This window comes from Giraffa tippelskirchi, chromosome X (assembly GCF_054371585.1).
Source record: "Giraffa tippelskirchi isolate mGirTip1 chromosome X, T2T-mGirTip1v1.2.pri, whole genome shotgun sequence".
NCBI lineage: Eukaryota > Metazoa > Chordata > Mammalia > Artiodactyla > Giraffidae > Giraffa > Giraffa tippelskirchi.
Genome location: NC_137289.1, coordinates 16,777,666 through 16,798,989, shown reverse-complemented (window position 1 = coordinate 16,798,989; position 21,324 = coordinate 16,777,666). Strand labels below are relative to the sequence as shown.

The following is a 21,324-nucleotide window of genomic DNA, read 5'->3' as shown; positions in this document are numbered from 1 at the left end:
TTATAGGTTATTATATAATAGCGAGTATAGTTTCCTGTGCTCTTTAGTAGGTCCTTGTCAGTTGTTTTAAGTAAAAAAAAAAAATTATAGTAGTAATTCATGTTCATTGTAAAAATAGAGAAAGATCACAAAATGTAAATAAAAGTCATTTAGAATACCACCATGTGCTGAGAACCACCATGAAAATTTTGGTGTATGGAATTAAGAGATAATTCTGAAATCAGACAGCTGGGTTTAAATTCCTATTTTCTACCACTACTTACTATATTAGCTCTTGCCTACCATTTACCTCTTCAATCTTCAGTTTCTTTATTTGTGAAACAGGGTCAATAATAGTAATTATATACATCACAGGTGTGAAATTTAAATAAGGAAAGATAACTAAAGCTCATGGTATAGTTTCTGACACAAAGAAGGAGCTCAAACAATGCTTGCTACTAGTAGTATCATTGGGTTGTGAGAATTGGATGAGCTACATTGTTTTGTAACCTGCCCTTTTAACTTAACCATATAATGTAAACACTTGCCATATGATTAATTTTTCTTCTGCATTATTTAAATTTAAACTTGGTGAGATTATATTATTTTAAATTTAATATTATGAAAATTAAAGTTCAATTCTCTATGATAAAAAAATCACATTGAACCTATAACATAGTTTTCAGTGGACAAATGAGAAGCTGTATACTTAATTATTTATTGAATTGCTTCGGTGGGAATGACAGAATTTGAAAGTAAGTCTCTTTTTCTGGATTTCCCTGGTGGTTCAATGGTTAGGACTCCTCACTTCCAATGCAGGGGGCACAGGTTCAGTCCCTGGTTGGGGAATTAAGATCCCACATGCCAGACAGTGCAGTAAAAAGAAAATAAGTCTCTTTTCATCCTCCAACTAAATAATTGATTCAGGTCAATAATTGATTAAAGGATATTAAAACTGTAGATGACTGAGTGCTAGAGAAACTGGGTTATACTCACAGTGACAAAGTAGCACTCCATAGATTATTTTCTAATTGTAAATGGGAAAATATAAAAATAAATGGATAAAATAAATATGATAAATAGGAATTCATACTGAACTCTCTGACTGCAGTGGTCGTGCTAGCCCTCTCCCCTTGCTGATCTGTAACTTCTTTCTCTGATATTGAGAAACCTGGTTCCCATTATCCACAAGATACTGACTTATTTTGTCAACTGTAGCACACATGTAAAGTATGTCTACTGCTAACCCATAGTCCTGTGAGAAACAAATGTATTAAACAGTATGCAGTGTTTGTGTAGCACTTTTTTGATAAAGAAATATCTTACATTCTTCTTTCTTGAACCAAATCTTTAAAATCTGATGTATGTTTTACACTTAGAGCTCATTTCACTTAGGACTGGCCACATTTCAAGTGCTGAATAGCCATGTGTGACTAGCTGCCGCCATCTTAGCTAAGATCTAGACCTCCACATTTTCAGGGACTGTCCTTTTGGGTCTGTGTTTGTACATGTTCTTTGCCTTTTGCTACTTCTCACTCTTAACAGAAAATCCCACCAGATCATTTAATAGACTATAGTATAGTTGCAAAAATTTTGTCTTTTTGCTTTTTAATTGAACATCTGTGCACTTTGTGTTTTCAGAAAATGATACATGTTTCCAAGTGGGTATAAAGTTTGGTGTTTATATAATGATTTTGTTCAGAAGTTACTGAAGGATGGGACCATAATGAAGACCTTTTATTCATCTGTTTATATAACAAATATTTTTGAGGGTCTGTTATGTTCCTGGGCTTCTCTGGTGGCTCAGCAGTAAAGAATCCACCTGCAATGCAGGAGACATAAGAATTACACTTAGTTAGAAGAAAGAGAAGATGTAAATCTAGTGCAGTATTATTAATGTCTCTAGTTGGTGACATGGTGCTTCCCTGGTGGCTCAATGGTAAAGAATCCGCCAGCCAATGCAGGAGATGTGGGTTTTATCCCTGGGTCAGGAAGATTCCCTGGAGGAGGGCATGGCAACCCACTCCAGTATTCTTGCCTGGAGCATCCCATGGACAGAGGAGCCTGGTGGGTTACAGTCCACCGGGTCGCAAAGAGTTGGACACAACTGAGCAACTTGGCATGCATGATTATGTGCCTAGCATGGGAATTTTTATAAAGTACCTAGTTTAACTTTAGAGGCAGGTATTTTAAATCTCCATTTTGTTTGGCCTCTTGGCTTGCAGAATCTTAGTTCCCCAATCACGGATTGAACCCAGGCCACAGCAGTGAAAGTGCTGAGACTTAACCACTGGACCACCAGGAATTCCCTTTAAATCTTCATTTTATAGACTATAAAACTGAGACTCATAAAGTCACTTGCCCAAGGTCACAAATGTAAAGGATTATAAATCTAGATTAAGTTGGTTACAGAATCCAGGCTCCTAAATCAGCCACTTTAATGGTGTGAGTTTATTTTTATTTTTTATCTATTTATTTTTTGGCTATACCACGTGGCATGTGGAATCTTGCTTCCCTGACTGCCAGGGAAGTCCCCATGGTGTGACTTTACAATGGGCAGGAACTATGCCTGGGAAAGAAGGGCGGGAGGGCTTTACAGACAGCCCCCGGGGGAGGGCGGGGCTCTGGCAGGAAGACAGTGTCTAGAGGCCAGCAGGCCCTGGGGTATCCAGAAGGTGAGGCCCTGGGGGGCTGGTGGAGGGGCTGGATCGGTTCCCAGAAGCCGCGGGGTTCAGGTGGGTGGGGGAGGCCAGATCCCACCGTCCAGGCTCAGGCTGGGCAGAACTCCCAGGTGCTAGAAAGGCTTTTTAAGAGAGAGGCCTTGAGCTAGTCCTTGAAGGATGCTGAGGATGGTTTGGATAGCATGGGTAGAATGTGCAAGGCATTCTGGGAAAGTTCATAGACTGAGTTAAAAGACCTGGAATTTAGGAATTTGGAGGGGGGCTAGAGGAAAGGCTTTCCAGGTGAGAATGTACATGGGTATGTGGGGAACAGTGAATAGATTTGTCTGAAAGAAACTTTTTCATTTGTTTATTCATTCAGCAATAGGTAATAAGTGCATTCTAGGTGCCAGGTGTTAAGTCCTGGGTATATAAAGGCCAAAAAGATTCAGTATAACATCCCAGACTTTAATCGTTTATGTGTAAATAGTATTCATAGAAAGGTTAGAAAGATAGATTTGAGACACATTTTGAATGGCCTTGAATGCCGGGCTAAGGTATTTCTACTCATCATATTTTACTTTAGAAAACTTACTATTTTTATACACTATTGGTGGTATACCACCAATTAAAGACTTTTTTTGATTTCACTCTAATCACATTAATTTTAGCTATGTGTCTGTGTATGTGAGTTATATAAGCTTTAGTTGTGGGCTAGCTTGAGACCCTAGCCACATATATAGATTTTTTTTTTTTGCAAGATGCATTCCTGATTTTCGGGCACCATGGACCAATAACTGAATTTGAGAATCAGAGAACTTTGGTACTGGTTTAGTTCAAACTCATACTTGACCTTGAGCAAGTTCATTTTCTTTTCTGGACTTCAGTTTCCCCATAGTAAAGTGAGGGAATGGAGCTGGATCAGTAATTCTCAACCCTATCAGATTAATATCTTCTTTTAATAACAAATGTTTTATCCTTCTCCCTTTGCTGCTGTAAAATAATTTTAATAGATACTAGATAATTACACTTGTCTTACACATAGTTTCAAGAGATATCAGTATAGCACCACAACTATAATATAAAGGAGAAATAAAAAAATCAATTTTTAATAAGATATATTTCTCATTGTTAGATGCTTGCACCTATGTGTATTCGTGTGTGTGTGCATGCTCAGTCATGTCCTACTCTGTGGGACCCTATGGACTATATACAGCCTGCCAGGCTCTTTGGTCCATGGAATTTTCCTGGCATGCATACTGGAGTAGATTGCAATTTTCTCCTCCAGGAACCTATGTATATAATCATTGTAAATATATATATGAATACAGATGAATATGAGAATAGTGTATATTGGTGGCTCAAATATCACATCTTTCTAAAGGATGCCATGATTTTCTGAAATGTTGATCAATTTTAATAAAGTTTCAAGCCAAACAGTACCATTTTCCCTCAATTTACATGGTAGTTGCATTCCTGGGGGAAAGGTAAATGTATATTAACTTGCCTGCCAGTGCAGCAGATGCCAGAGACAAGAGTTCGATCCCTTGGTCAGGAAGAGCCCCTGGAGGAGGGTATGGGAACCAACTCCGGTATTCTTGCCTGGAGAATCACATGGACAGGGAAGCCTGGCGGGTCACGGTCCATAGGGTCGCAAAGAGTTGGACACAACTGAAAAGATTTAGCACACAAAAATACTTTAATTGTAAAATGAAGTTAGAATCTAGCTGCAGATAATCATAAGCAGTTTTTCACTCACATAAATGGTGGATGGGGGCTTTTGGAAGTTGTTCTCAATTCTTTGTGTGGGTCTCCCAGTGCCCTGCAGGATGTCTGGCATTCTACTATGCTTCTAATACCAGTAGTATCCTCGCGTCGTTTCATTATGTCCCCTAGAGGGTGCTGTTCTCCCTGTTGAAAACAATTAGACTAAAAGAAGCTCTAGTTGCCTGCCCCTTGATTCTTTGATTCCCTGCAGGTGTTTTTACTGAGTGAAGCCCATCATATACTGGGTCCTGAATCAAGAACTCTTGTCTATATTTCTGCCTTTGCTTCTTGTGATTTCATTAGAAAGAGCATTAAAGACCTGCCTACCTCATATGCTTTTATGTCTTATAAAAGATTTTGAAACTCTGGGATGTAAAGATGCAGAATAATTAATTTTAAATGGATTTAAAAAATGGGTTGCACCATTTAGTTATTTTTTTACATTTGTCATTTTGTCTCAAACGTGCCTTAGGATTTTAAAATAATTTCTCATTTTCTTATGGAGGAGTAGTGTGTGTTGTGGACTGTTATTTCCAGCAGATGGCAATGTTTGGTGCAAAAACTTCTTGATTTAACAACTGCAGATTTTCTAGGCTCTCTTTGTATTTAAAAGCCAAACTTCATAATGTATATTTGAAAGTATCTCTTTTTTTTAACGTTTTATTTTTTCTTCCAGTTTTATTGAGCTATAATTGATATGCAGCATGGTATGAGTTTAGGGGCTTCCCGGGTGGTGCAGTGGTAAAGAATTCTTCTGCCAGTGCAGGAGATGCAAGAGATGTGGATTCAATCCCTTTGTCCGGAAAATCCCTTGGAGGAGGGCATGGCAACCCACTCGAGTATTCTTGCCTGGGAAATCCCATGGACAGAGAAACCCAGTGGGCTACCGTCCATGGGGTCACAAAGAGTTGGACACAACTGAGCGACTGAGCACTGTATGAGTTTAAGGTGTACAGCATTATGGTTTGACTTATGTCATGAAACGATGACCACAATAAATTTAGTGAACATTCATCATCTCATATAGATACAAAATTAAAGAAATAGCAAAACAATATTTTTTTCCTTGTGATGAGAACTCTTGGGATTTACTCTTTTAACAACTTTCATATGTAACATACAGCAGTGTTAATTATATTTATCATGTTGTACATTACATCCCTAGTACTTGTTTACCTCCTAACTGGAAATTTGTTCCCTCGACCACCTTCATCTAATTCCCCTCCTCCCCATTTCCACCCCTGGTAACTACAAATACGATCCCTTTTTCTATGGATTTGTTTGTTTGTTGTTTTTGAAGTATAATTAACTTACAATACTATGTTAGTTCTTGTTTGTTACAAAACATAGTGATCCGGTATTTCTATCCATTTTAAAATGATCACCATGATAAGTCTAGTTACCATCTGTCACCATACAAAAGTATTACATAATCATCGACTAGATTCCTCACCCTGTACATTTCATACTTGTGACTCATTTATTTTGCAGCTGGAAGTTTGGACCTTTTAATTTCCCTCACTTATTTCATTCCATGTTAAAAGGCTTGATATGAGTTAACTTGCTTAAGGCAATGGACAGTAGTCTGGTGGAGAAATGCATGCGATTCAAATTTTGACAAATTAAGTCACACTTTAGTATAATAACAATATTTTGATAATAAAATGGCTAAGACAAATCCTTTCACACAATGAATGTCTATCCCTGGATTTGTCAGTCTGTAAATTCAGATTTTCTAAAAATAATTTATTTAGAAACAATTTCATACTACAGAAAAATTGCTAAAATAACACAAGGAACTCTTGTAGTCCCTTTAACCAGATACTCCAATGTTTAACATTTTACTTCATTTGCTCCATTGTTCACTCTTCTCTCTGTGTCCATTATCATTAGTCTTTCTGTGAATCTTTTGAGAGCTAGATGTTGTCTCATCACCCCTAAATCTTCCAGAGTATCTTTCCCTAAAACAAACATACAACTGTGCAAACCAGGAATCAATATTGGCATTACAGCATTACATTACCATCTGATTCATATCCATCCATCCAGATTTCGCCAGCTGGCCAACAATGTCACTTTTCTCCTTTCTGGTTCAGTATCCTATCCAGGATTACATGTTATATTTAGTTTTTGATCTCCTCCAATCTGGGCCAGTTCTTCAGTCTTTCCTTATGTTTCATATTCTTGAAAATTTTGAAGAGTACAGACCTTACATTCTGTAGGATGACCATCAACCTGAATCTGTCTGATGGTTCTTCATGACCAGGCTCAGGCCATGGATTCTCAACAGGAAGATCGCAAAATGATACCTCACATCAGTAGATACAAAATGTCAACCTGACCTTTCATAGATAATGTTCACCATGAACACTGGGTCATCAGGTGTTAGCTAAAGTCTACTGTTGAATTAAAAGTCATTTCAATTAAAATCCATCATTTCAGTTTTTTTAAAACCAGTGTACATTGACTTTCTTCATACCCATCCCCCACACTTCACAAAAAACATAGATACCTCATTTTATTAATTTTTTCTGCCCATTTTAAATTTTTTTAAATTATAAAAGTATGATAATACATCTATAGGAGACTTTGGAAATAATAGAACAAAGTTACTTATAGTTCCATCATACATTACAATTATTTTTAAGTAGATAAATTAAGATTTTTAGTTGGAGCTTCAATATCAAACTCTCAAACATTAATAGAATGAATAGACAGAAAAGTAGAAGGATATAGTAGACCTGAAAAGTACTATGAACCAATTTAATGTAATTAAGATTTATACAATTTTCACACAACAGCAGGATACAAATTCTATTCAAGTTCCCATAGACTATAAATCAGGAAACACTAGAACATATCCACGGACATAAAACAAGGTGCAGAAATTTGATGGTCTAAAAGTATTGAAATCATACAGAGTCTGTTTTCTTATCACTGGAATTATTTTAGAAATCATCAAAAGATATTTGAAAATAACCTGCATATTTTCAAGCGCAATGTGACATTTACCAGGAGAGATCTTTGACTTAGCCATTGAAAGCCTCAATGAAGTTAAAAGACTGAAGAAACACAGTGGGTGATTGCAGAGAAGAAAGAATTTAAATGAGAAACTAATATAAAAATGAGAAATTAATATTAAAGATACTTAAAAAACCCCATATTTTTTGAAAGTAAATGTCCACTTTTTAAATGATGGGTGCAGATAACAAATTTTAAACAATAAGTCATTTCAAACATAATTTGGTCAATTTGTTACCTGTGTTTTCCTTTTGCTAAGAGCATGCCATTAATTTAAGGGGTAATGATACCACAGTAATGGTTTAAATGTTTATCAGGGATTATCTTTTAAGATATTCATTTATTGGGGCTATTTTATAAGAAAGCTATTGAAAGGTTCAGTTTGATCATACATCAGCAGAAACAACTGGTGATTGTATTTTCTTAGGTTTTAATAAGTATTGAGAACCACAATATTAAAAAACTTTTCATCAGTTTATTGCTGAAACATTTCAAAATACTTAAAGTACAAAAGTAAAATATTAGAATATTCTGTAAGAAATAATGACAGAAATTGAATACTGTTTTCTAAGTAAACAAAATACTGTAATAATAAACCTATTTCCAGGAGGTGGATTTGGTGTGTTGTAGTGAAGCAAGTTGTCTTATAGTTCAAAATTTTAGTTCAATTTAAATAATAATATTGATAATACTTATATGTGGTGAAGGCTTCAAACCATATAGAAAATGTGTAAGTAAAATTCTGCCTTCCTTTACTACCCTACCCCCAATTTCTAGTCTCTTTCTCTGAAAGTATAACCATTGTTTTTTTCTTCCAGAAAAATGTTTGCATCTACAAAATAAGTGTAGTTTTTTGGAGGGAAAATAGAATCTTGGTGTACATACATGTCTTACTATGTACTTTTCACTTTTATTTTTTCATTTAATGCTATTTCATAGACATGTCAGCACCTAGAGATGCACATCATTCTTTTTAATGGTTACATAGTATTTCTTAGCATGGATTACCATAGTTTGTTTATTCCTATTCTGATGGGAATTTTTGGTTGTTTTTAGGTTATTAAATTTAAAAACAAACCACAGTAACTATCATTATATATGCCTATGAAGTTGCAATTAAGATGAAAATGTGGTCTGGACAAAAGGAAATGAAGTATGGGGTGGATTTATAGTGACAGAAAAATAGCAAAAAGGTGCTATTATTTCTGATGAACAGTAAACTAAATTTTTTTTCCTAGTCCCTTTCTGAAATGAGATATCGAAGTTGCTCAGTCTTGTCCGACTCTTTGCAACCCCATGGACTGTAGCCTACCAGGCTTCTCCGTCCATGGGATTTTCCAGGCAAGAGTGCTGGAGTGGGTTGCCATTTCCTTCTCCAGGGGATCTTCCTAACCCAGGGATCGAACCCAGGTCTCCCACATCACGGGCAGATGCTTTACCGTCTGAGCCACCAGGGAAGCCTGAAATGAGATAAGATATCAGTAAATAAAAGTAAGATGAAAATGTCAGGCTAGATTGCATAATTCCATGAAGTTAGCAGTAAAGAAATGGAGAATGTACAGGCAGAATAACTTTCTGTTTTAGGATTATAACCTTTAATAAAAGGTCAGTTAAAGTTTGGTCATGTGATTTTTGTATTTTTGTTTTTAGGAAAACAAACAGATCAGGTGGGGTTCTAGGTGGGACTATATTTTGAATTCCATGTCTCATACCAGCATTCAGTGGTTTAGGTAAGCACTTTATGAATTAAAGAGTAAGTAGCTTCACGGTGGGAAATGTATATACACACACACACATATATATACATATGTGTATTTTAAAAATTATTTTGTTACCAGAGACGATCTTTTGTTCCTTCCAGTTTTATTGAGATATAATTGACATATAGTAGTAGAAGTTTAAAGTGTGCAGCATAATGATCTGACTTGCATTGATGACCACACTAAGTTTAGTGAACATCAGTGATCTCCTATAGATACAAAATGAAAGAAATGTAAAAAATTTCCCCTCAGTGATGAAAACTCTTAGGATTTACAGTCTTAACAAATTTCAGTATAACGTACATTAGTGTTAATTATATTTATCATATTGTACATTATATCTCTAGTACTTATTTATCTTACAACTGCAAGTTTGTACCTTTTAATTACTTCACCCAATTCCCTTTCCCCCAGTCCCCTATCAGAGATGATCTTGAGTGACAGTTTTTCTTTTCTCTGGCTAATTTCCCCTCTTCTTCTCCTCTCCCACCTCTCTACATACACAAAGAGAAACAAAAAGGAAAATCTGTTTTAAATATACTAATGTTTATGCTCAAGGGAAAGAGAAGGCTGAGATGTCCAAGAGATAGCATGTCTGTGTGTAAAGAGTAATACATGCTGGGAAGTAGGCAGGATAGGACTGTGATAGTGGACCCTGTGCAGAAGATGGAAGGAAAACAAGACAGATGCTTTCATTTGTGGGGTCAGAAAGTCTGAGCAAAGTAGAGTGTAGGAAAAGCAGTAGCCAGCTGGGGTGGACGAAGGTAAAGATGTCATGAAAGACTGGGAAGAGAGCAGAGAAAGATGAAAAGATTACAGATGAGAAACCAAAGCACTGCAAGTGGTCACTTAATCAAGGCAGGTCATTTAGATGAGACAGTTGTGTGGAGATAATGTCTGTGAGTGAATGTCCATTTGTTCTCCAGGTGTTCTTTTTCATCCCTATTAGGATGCCAAGCACTAGGGGAGGTACTCAGACATGGCAGTGACTAAGGCACACAGGCTTCTGCTCGCAGGAAGCTTACATTCTGGTGGATTCACAGTGAATGGACTTGATTCCTCAGGAATCTTCAACAGGATCAAACCACAGAGTTAGAAGTCCTTCATGACTGTGGAAGGAATAGTTTCAACATGAAACTGAAGGATGGACCAACTGAGAATGTGATGATTGAGGCTGTTGTAAAGTGCTAACAGCGAGCATAGGATCTTCAGTTAGTAACTTAGGAGACTGATCAGAGAAGCTGATGAGAAATAGATGAAACTGTACATATAGTACTTTCCCCCCTTCATCTCTTATAATAAAGCAATTTTGGATAGAAGAAGACTATAAAGGTAAAGATGAAAGTAAGGAAGGGTATGATTCTATGAGTATGGTCTTCTGAGGTGATGATTTTCCTTATACTGCCATTGCCTTTGTTTTTTAAAAAATATTTTATTTCGGGATGGAGGACACATGTACACCCATGGCTGATTCATGTCAATGTATGGCAAAAACTATTACAATATTGTAAAGTAATTAGCCTCCAAGGAAAATAAATAAATTTATTAAAAAAAAAAGAAAAAAAAAGGAAAATAGATCAATTAATTAAAAAATATTTTATTGGTGTATAGTTGCTTTACAATATTGAGGTAGTTTCTGCTGTACAGCAGAGTAAATCAGCTATGTGTTTACATATATCCCCTCATTTTTGGATTTCCTTCCCATTTAGGTCACCACTGAGCACTGAGTAGGGTCCCCTGAGCTAACAGTAGGTTCTCATATTAGTTATCACCTTTTTTTTTTTTAAATTTCATTTTATTGAAGTATAGTTGATTTACAATGCTATTGCCTTTAAAGTGAGAATAGCTCCCATTCTCCTCCTCCTCCTATTTCTATCCTCACTCTTCCTTCTCCTCTACCTCCTTCTCCTCCTCATTATAATTATCATATCTTAAATTTTTTTAGAAAATCTTCTGTTGGGGCAATAGTCCACGTCCCATCTTGTCACACCCCCGAAGGAGTCTCTTCAAATAATATTTATTTAAATGGTTTCTTTAAAGGGGTTGTGAAAGGAAAGGGCCTCCAGATCAATGGTGGGGCTAATCTCTAGTATTAATATTTATGATGTAACAATAAATGTACTTTGGTTTCTGTCTCGAGCTAATTTACTTATGACATTTAACAGACATTTTAGACATCTTAGCGGCATTTTTCTACAACAGTGCTGGTCTTTTTAGAGATTCTGGTGAAACTTTTTTAAATGTGTCTGGATTTGGCTGGGTGGTGGGATGGAAGAAGGTCTTGGTTTTCATTTGGACATAGTTTTTAAGATTCAGTTTTGGAACCAGTAAGAGCTGGTAGGTAAGTGGTCCATGGGATCTTTACCCTGAAACTTGATAAAGACTTGATAAAGTTAAAAGCCTTGATCCATCTAAGGATCCACCTAAGGCCTGCCTGACTAAATAGTCAGTCAGTCATCAATTTAACCTTGACTCCTGGACTTCCATTCTCAGTTTCATGTTCTGGAACTAAGTTTGTGTTCCTGATCTTTTTCATTTTCCCTTGTTTATTTTTGGGAATGTACTCTTAAAAAGTTTTAAAATAACCTTAAGAATAGTGTTGCTTCTGTTGCTTAGTTGGTAATGAACTTTTGTGATAGAACTTTAAGTTCATTTAATATATTGATGTATTATCCAAATGTATTAGCCTTTGATCCAAATTTAACTTTAGAAAACTGATTGACATGAAAATTTGAATGTCTTTCTTTTACATGTACACACATTTTCTTTTTTACTGTTCAAATAAGAAACTTGAGATTTAACTTCTATTTTTCCTTCTTTCCATTTTCTAGTATCATTAATTCATTTGTGGTTGTTCTCTTCTTAACTGGAATGGTGGCTATGATCATATTAAGGACTCTCCACAAAGATATTATCAGATATAATCAGGTTTGTTTTCCTGTAAATAAAAATGCACATATTTGATTCAGCCAATATTTGAATGCCTGCTTTGCCCAGTTGTCAAGGTTATGTTTCTACTTAGAGTATAACACCTTGAATGCAACAAATTTTAATGTCTAGTAATTTTGCATATTGTGCTGAATCAAAGTATAGAGTATTGTGTAGATTCTTAAAAAGTATAGGTAAGTTTATTAGAGAGTTATTTGCTATCAACTCTTTGGTTATATACCTTTCCATGTTCTGATCTTTCAAAATATCATTATTTAAGATTTTCATTAATTTGGAACATGAGAATATGTACAAAACATTGCAAAATACTACAATTTAGGTCAAATTTAGTTTTATCTAATTTATACTCTTTTGACTCTTATGACCATTTATGTATTGATGAATTTTTAATTTCTATAGAATTAGTTGAATTTTTTGTGTGTGTGTTAAATCATGTTGCTTTCTCCATGAAAATCAAGCCAGTTGTGTGCTTTACATAATTAACACACTCCCTTCAGTGCAAAACTTAGAGAATGGCTCATTTGTATGGCAGGATCACATACCTGCCAGAGACATACTCTATCCAAAATGAGCCATTAGTCTGTCTTTAGAGGAAAATTAGTGTTCCCCTAACTTTCAGAGCTCTTGTAACTTTCTGTCATAATAACTCCTGTGTTTATTAAAGACTTTCTCTTATGCAGGAAGATATCCAGAAGGATTATGGTTGGAAGCTTGTTCATGGGGATGTATTCAGACCTCCAAGGCATGGAATGTTGCTATCAATTTTACTGGGTCAAGGAACACAAGTTTTGATTATGACATTTATTACTTTATGTGAGTAGGCTCAGATCAATATATGTCATCTTCAGCATTCTGACATAGGTTAAACTTTGATTCATGTGTACAAAAGAACTTTGAAAATTCTACCCTAAAGTTTAAGGAAATGTGTATTTTATAGTATATTTTAATGAGTATTTGTAGTGTATTTAAAATAAAATTTGTATTTTATTTTAAGGATATGAGTCTGAATATGTTCCTATATCAAGGACCTTTCATAGTTTCTTCGGTTCTGAATAATTTATTGTCATGTCCAATATACATGTTCCTTGCTTTGCATGTGGGTAGATCATATTTTAGGTGGGCTCAGGGAATTATAATTCAGAGATTAGAATTTTGCTAAGGCAAGCCTAAGTGCTGGTCTTTAAATGTATAAATGAAGTGGCTTACAATGGCTGATGAACTCTCTCTGCCTTCATTATCAACCAAGAGTAGAGTTTGTCAGTTTTTGATAACCAGAGTGGGGATTTTCACAAACAAAGCTTCTGTAAATAAATGGCTTATTAGGTGTTTCAGATGTCAATGATGATTTCTATATTTAGCTTTTAAGGTTATGTTTTCCTGAGACCAAGTCTCACTGTGATGTTATTCCCCCCTCACCTTGAATAAAAGGAAACAGAAGGAAATTTTTGTGGGGAAAAAATGATTTACTCTTTAGGGAGTGACTACTGGAGTAGGGAAAGGGAAGATCTTCTCTTTGATTTTGATTTAAAAGATCTAATTAATGATTTAAACAAGGAGATTAAAGACTAAATTGAAAACACATAGCTTGCCTTGTATGGGATCAGACTTTTCATTAAGAACAGATTGTCAAAAAATTAGCTAAGTAAGTAACATCAGAGAATTTCCCTGTATGCTGTTTCATAAAAATGTCTTAATAAGGTGTCTTTAATATATTATAAAGCCTTATGTGCTTTTGAGGCTATTATTGTCACTGGTTTGATATTTCTTCTTTGTGCTTTTAGTTCTTGCCTGCGTTGGTTTCCTTTCTCCTGCTAATCGTGGTGCTTTCATGACCTGTTCTCTTGTGTTATGGGTCCTTATGGGAGCATCTGCTGGATACGTGTCTGCTAAGATGTACAAGTGTAAGCATTACTATTATTATTCCAAGTTGATGTGTTAAATATAGAAACTAAAAAGCTTGAAAATTAAAAAAAATTGCGTCAGGAATTTTAGCTGACCTAGCGAAATATAATTGTGTCTTTGTTACTGTAAAATATTTGTGAAGTGGACTAAATCTAGTTGCCCTAGTAATTATTCCGTCCTTTACTTCCTCAGCATTTAAAGGTCTGAAGTGGAAGACAAATTTCTTGCTGACGGCACTGCTCTGTCCTGGGTTAGTATCTCGTGTTCTCTTTTTTCTATACAATTATAATCTTTCTTATACTTTACCTTGGAAAAATCATTGTACACAATAATGAAGAGTAGAATGGAGGTGAGTGACCACTGTTTTTTCTGTGGCTGCAGCATTCTTTTTTTGGTATATCTGCATTCTTTTCATCTTTTTGTACATCTTAACTGTTAGTACAAAGAGATGGTGATGGTGCTGCAGTATTCAATTTTGATCTTTTGTTTTTGAAGCAGGTTTCATAAATGCTCATCTCAGCTATGCATCTTGCCTTATATATCATGTTAGAGTGGCAGCTTTTACACCACACTGTGTTATTCTTCTTGTCTCTGCCTTCTGTGATTATTGCTTCCTATCTCACCTAGTTACTGCAGTGTCATTAGTGACTGCAGACCCCGGGCAGAGTCATGATCAGAGGAGTCAGGGTGGTGCTGCACAGTGGCTCATAGCGAGCTCATCTGGTCCCCTAATTATAAAGATGCAGAATCAATATGTTCAAGTTCATACGTGAAGTCAGTAATGGAGTTCAGGCTATATATTGGCTTGGCCAAAAAGTTAATTTGGGTTTTTTTTTTTTTTAATTTATTTATTTTAGTTTTTTTTTATTTATTTTTTTTTTTATTTTAGTTAATTTGGGTTTTTTTTTGTGGAAAAGCCTGAGTGAACTTTTTGGCCAACCCAATATCCCCGACCAGTGCTCTTTCCATAATGCCTCACCAATAAAGTGCTGACTCGCTTTGAGTTTTATCTCCAAATTCTTTAATATGCTTTATCTTAGTCAGCTCGGGCTACCATAACAGAATACCATAGACTGGGTGGCTTAAACAACAGCCATTTATTTTCTCACAGTTGTGGAGGCTGGGAAGCCCAAGACCAGGGCATCAACAGGATAGGGTCCTGGTGAGTGCTCTCTTCCTGGTCGCTGATGGCTGCCATCTTGATGCATCCTTACATGACAGAAGAAAAAAGAGACACTGTACTCTACAGTATTTCCTCTTGTAAGGGCACTAATGCCATCATGAAGGCTGAACCCTCATGACTTCATCTAAACCTAATCCCTCTCCCAAGGCCCCATTTCCAAACACCACCACATTAGGGATTAGGATTTTTTTTTTTTTTAAACTTTTTATTTTGTTTTTGGGTATATGTGATTAACAATGTTGTGATAGTTTCAGGTGAACAGTGAAAGGACTCAACCATACATATACATGTATCCATTCTCCCCCAAACTCTCCTCCCATTCAGACTGCCACATGACATTGAGCAGAGTAGGGATTAGGATTTTAATATAAGAATTTTGGGGGAAACAATTCAATCTATAGCATGTTTCATTAAAAAAAATTCTTTCTTTGATATGTTCTGAAGGACGATTTTTTTTTTTTAGGAAATGTCATGGATTATATCTTAATTGTTACATGGAACTTAAAAAAATTGTGTTTTTTGGCTGCACTGGGACTTCATTGCTGCATAGCTTTCTCTAATTGTGGTGCACAGACTTCTCATTGTGGTGGCTTCTTCTGTTGTGGAGCATAGACCCTAGGCACGTGGGCTCAGTAGTTGCGCCTCATGGGGTTAGTTGCTCCATGGTATGTGGAATCTTCCCAGATCAGGGATCAAAGCCTTGTCCCCTGCATTGGCAGGCGGATTCCCATTCACTGAACCACCAGGGAAGTCCTGTTTTGCGGTAATTTAATTTCCATTTGTTGTAAAATTCCCATGTCCTTAATGCTAGAAGTGTGTCACAATAACGCATGTATGTGTGCTCAGTCACTCAGTTGTGTCCGACTCTGTGACTCTACGGACTGTAGCCCACCAGACTTCTCTGTCCATAGGATTTCCCAGGCAAGAATACTGGAGTGGGTTGCCATTTCCTCCTCCAGGGGATCTTCCCAACCCCGGGATCAAAACTGTGTCTCCTGCATCACCTGTATTGGCAAGCAGATTCTTTACTACTGAGCCACCTGGGAAGCCCCATCACAATGGTGGAAATTCTATAATGGAAGTTATACATAATAAATTCAGTTACATTGTATACTAATTAGTGACAAAATGAGAGCAAATGCTCTGTGAGTGAGTATAAAGCCATCATCAGTACAATGCAGTGATAGATGATACATTCAGTAGACTCATAATGTTTTATCTACATGTGGCTTTTCCCCTCAACTCCAGGGAAAAAAGTAGTATCATTGAAAGGCTTGAATATTCCAAGTTTGCACATCAAATACATGTACCACAGAGTTTTTGATTTATTTAAAAAAAGTACAATGCACTCCTCTCCCCCTTAGCACCTTGAATAGAGCCATCTGCTTTTTCTGTAACTCTTTTCAAGGGAACTAGAATGGGTGGTCTTTCCTGAGCTTTAATACCTTTATGTAAGAAAGCAATGTCCTTGACAATATTTCAGATATTTGTTGCTTCAAGTTCAAGACTCAGATGAATCTGAAATTGAGTAACTTTGGCAACAAAGTGCCATTGTGCAAAAGTCATTATACTGGATTGTAATGCAAGGGATATTGCAGGCAAGAACTAGTCAATAAACCATCTACTATTCTCTTCATTATTTAGTTACTCATTCAACATATTTATTGTATTTTTGAAAAAAAAATTTTTTTTACTATATTTAATGCATTATGCTAGGCACTGGAGAGGAAATAAACGTAAATCTCTCCTGAAACTGCCTTTGTGGCTTCAGATGAATAATAATGGCCTATTTTTCATCAGACAGATGTTCCATCTCATTGTAAAAAGAAAGTTACGTCATTAGAATAGAAAATTTAAAAGAATTAGAATATGCTGTGTCACTAAGCTTGATTAACTAAATTGAACAATTAATGTCTGGAAAAGCATTAGCATTTTCAGTGCACTATGAGCTGTTTTTATCTTGTTTTCTATGGGATCAATTTTGAAGACTATTTTACACAGAAAAACTTAAAAATTCGAGTGGAAGTCCATAATAACATGGCTCAGGGTTATAGGGACTATGAAATGATTCAGTATCAAACCACAGTTTTTGTGAAAAAAATTTTTTTTTATTTGAAAAGCAGCTGTTAACAGTGGTTGTCCCCTAGGTGGGTTGCTGCATGGCTGGGGGACAGGAGTGTGAAGGAGACTGTTTTGTACTTATTTTCACTGTTTCTCTCTGTTTCTTTTTACTTTTCACGTTGTATACCATGTACATGTATTACCTATTTTTAAATAATCTCATTATAAACAACTCATTACCATATATTAAAGTGGAGAGGTAGCACTAAAGGTTACCAGCACAGGTGTTAGAATCAGACACACACATCCTCTACACTCTGTACACATAGGGGTTCATTTCCCAATTCTTCCTCTTTCTAATTAATGAGGCCTTGAATAGGTTTTGAATAAGGCTGCAATGAACATGGGAGTGCAGCTATCCCTTTGAGATCCTGTTTTCATTTTCTTTTATATACCCAGAAGTAGGATGGATGAATCATGTGTTAATTTTATTTAAAAATTTGGGGGAGAGGACTTCCCTGGTGGTCCAGTGGTTAAGATACCACACTTCCACTGCAAGGGCATGGGTTCAATCCCTAGTTGAGGAAGTAAGATCTCACATGCTGCATGGTGTGGCCAAAAAAAATTTTTTTTGGGGGGGACCTCCATGCTGTTTTCCATAGTGCCTTTACCAATTTAGATTCCCACCAACAGTGCATAAGGGTTCCTTTTTCTCCATGTCCTGCCAACAATTGTCTTTTGTCTTTTTGATGATAGCCATTCTGACAGGTGTGAGGTGATATCTTATTGTAGTTTTAATTTGCATTTCCCTGATGATTAGTGATGTAGAGCACTTTTCCATATATCTGTTGGCAATTTGTGTGTCTTTGGAAAAATGTGTATTCAGGTCCTTTGCCCTTTTATTAATCATTGTTTTTTTGCTATTGAGTTGTTTGAGTTCTTTATATATTTTGGAATTTAACTCCTTATCACATATATGATTGTGATATATGTGATAGCCACACCACACAGTTTTCAGGATTTTAGTCTCTTGACCAGAGATCTAACCCAGCCCTTTGGCAGTGAAAGTGCAGAGTCCTAACCACTGGACCACCAAGGAATTCCCTATCTGTTTTTGAGTATAGCCATCCTGATTATTATGAAATGATATTTTATTGTAGTTTTAACTTATATTTTTTGGTGACTAATGATATGGAGCCTCTTTTCATTACTCATTGGTAAATTGTATATATTCTCTAGCAATATGTCTATTCAAATCCTTTGCCCACTTTAATTTTTAAAATGAATTAATTTACTTTGGCTGCATTGGCATGTGGGGTCTTAATTCCCCAACCAGGGATCAAACCTGCACCCCCTGCATTGTAAGCATAGAGTCTTAACCATTGGACTGCCAGGGAAGTCCCTGCCCATTTTAAAATTGGATTTTTTTATTATTATTGAACTGTAAGGGTTCTTTATATATTCTGGTTACTAGATACTTATCAGATATATGATTTGTAAATATTTTCATGTCTTCTATGTGTTGTCATCTCAGTTTCTCGATAGTGTTCTTTGAAGTACAAAACTCGAAAATTTTGAAGACATTTATTTACTTTTTCTTTGGTTGCTTGTGCTTTAGATGTCATATTTAAGAAGGCTAATCCAAGGCCACTAAAATTTATGCTTATGTTTTCTTATAAAAGTTTTCTAGTTTTACATATTAAATATTGGTCTTTGGTCCATTTTGAGTTAATTTTTTCTGTATATATGAGAGGTAGGGATCTAACTTCATTCTCTTGTACATGGATATCCAGTTGTCCTGACATTATTTGTTGAAAAGACTCTTCTGCCCCAGTTGAATTGTCTTGAGTCCCTTACTGGAATTCAAATGTCCACAAATACGTGAGCTTATTTCTGAACTCTTAATCCTATTCCATTAGTCTATGTCTATCCTTAGGCCAGTACTCATCATCTTGGTTATTGTAGCTTTTTATAAATTTTGAAATTATAAAGTGAGAGTTCTCCAGCTTTTTTTCTTTTTCAAGAATATTTTGGCTATTCTGAAACTTTGCATTTCCATATGAATTTTAGAAAAAGTGAAAGTGTTAGTCTCTCAGTTGTATCTGACTCTTTGCGATCCCATGGACGGTAGCTTGCCAGGCTCCTCTGTCCATGGAATTCTCCAGACAAGAATATTGGAGTGGGTTGCCATGCCCTTCTCCAGGGGATCTTCTGGAACCAGGGATTGAACCCAGATCTCCCACATTGCAGGCAGATTCTTTACTGCTGTGCTACCAGGGAAGACCCTATGAATTTTAGAAAAAGCTTTTCAATTTTTTCAAATAGCTGACTGGAATTTTGATAAGGTTACATGAATCTGCACATCAGTTTGGGGAATATTGCCATCTTAATATTAAATCTTCAATTCATGAACACAGGAAGTCTTTTCATTTATTTGGTCTTCTTTAATTCCTTTCAATTATATTATACTTTGTGTGATTTCAGGTCTGTTAAATTTACTGAGACTTGTGTTATGGTCTAACAATGGTCTATCCTCGAGAATGTTCCATATACACTTAGAAGAATGTGTATTCTGCTGACAATGAGTGGAGCGTTCTACAGATATTTGTTAGGTCTAGTAGGTGTACACTGTTGTTAAAGTCTTTCATTTCCTTGTTGATCTTCTATCTAGTTGTTCTATCCATTATTGAAAGTGGATATTCACTTCTCCAACTATCATTGTTGAATTGTCTGTTTCTTCCTTCAGTTCTATCAGTTTTTGCTTCACATATTTTTTGGATTCTGCTGTTACGTACATATGTATTTATAATTGTTATATATTCTTGATTGACACTTTTATTGTTTTTTAAAAATATTTATTTGGCTGCGGGGTCTTTGATCTTTGTGTAGCATGCAGGATCTTCAGTTGCAGTACACAAGCTCTTTAGCTGCAGCATGTGGCATCTAGTTTTCTGACCAGGGATTGAACCCAGGCCCTTTGCATTGGGAGCGTGGAGTCCTAGCCATTGGACTACCAGGGAAGTCCCAACACTTTTGTTGTTATAGAAGTCCTTCTTTACCTTGCATAATGCTTTTTGTCTTAAAGTCTATTTTGTCTGATAGAAGTATAGCCACTTTAGCTCTCTTTTGGTTACTGTTTGCTGATCTATCTATTTATCTATCTATATATATCTAAAGATCTTATATAGATCTCTTATATAGTTGACCCTAGAACAACGTGGTGGCTAGTTGCCCTGAATCCCTGCACAGTTGGAAATCTGTGTATAACTGTAGAGTCAGCCCTCTGTATCCATGGTTCTGCATCCACGGATTCAACCAATAGCAGATTGTGCAGCACTGCACTATGTATTTACTGAAAAAAATCCATGTATGAGTGGACTCCGGCAGTTCAAACCCATTTTGTTCAAGAGTGAACTATATGTAAAATCATTTCACTTTCAATCTATTTGTTTCTGTGAATCAAAATTTTGTCTCTTGTAGACATCATTTATTCGGATCATTTCTCGGGTCCCTTTTGCCAACCTCTGCCTTTTAATTGGAATATTTCATCCATGTACATTTAATGAAATTATTGGTAAAGTAGGATTTACATCTGCTATTTTGCTATTTTCTTTTTATAAATTTTAAGTCTTTTTCTTTCATCAATGTTCTCTGTTGTGTTAAATAAATATTTTTAGTGTACTGTTTTTATTCCCTTATCATTCCTTTTACAGTTTTTTGGAGTTTGTTTTTAATGGTTGTATTATGTATTACAATAAATATTTCAATTTCAAACAATCTAGTTCAGATTAATACCAACTTAATTTCAATATTATTAAAAATATTATATGCTCTTATATACCTTCTTTCCCCTTTCCCTCCTTTGTGCTATTATTGTTATACAAGTTACATCTTAATGCTTTGTGTGCTCATCAACACAGATTTATAATTACTGCATTATGCAGTTGTCTTTTAAATTTGATAGGCAAAAAAAGAGTTTTAAATAATATTTTCTAATCATGGGAACTTGAGCAAGTTATTTTACCTTTCTAATCTTAGGCTT

General features: G+C 35.7%; 1 protein-coding gene across 3 annotated transcripts in view; it reads left to right on the top strand.

Annotated features, from left to right (window-relative positions):
• The window catches only part of LOC145536168 (transmembrane 9 superfamily member 2-like), an 86,696-nt gene that overhangs the window by 29,374 nt on the left and 35,998 nt on the right, over window positions 1-21,324 (top strand). For 2 of the 3 annotated variants that reach the window (XM_081564911.1, XM_081564909.1), the window contains exons 8-12: window positions 9,078-9,157; window positions 12,019-12,115; window positions 12,817-12,949; window positions 13,918-14,037; window positions 14,231-14,288. In XM_081564911.1, coding sequence (XP_081421037.1) covers window positions 9,078-9,157; window positions 12,019-12,115; window positions 12,817-12,949; window positions 13,918-14,037; window positions 14,231-14,288 — 488 coding nt within the window. Of the gene's footprint in view, window positions 1-9,077; window positions 9,158-12,018; window positions 12,128-12,816; window positions 12,950-13,917; window positions 14,038-14,230; window positions 14,289-21,324 lie in introns of all 3 variants that reach the window. The other variant, XM_081564910.1, reaches the window with a different exon arrangement.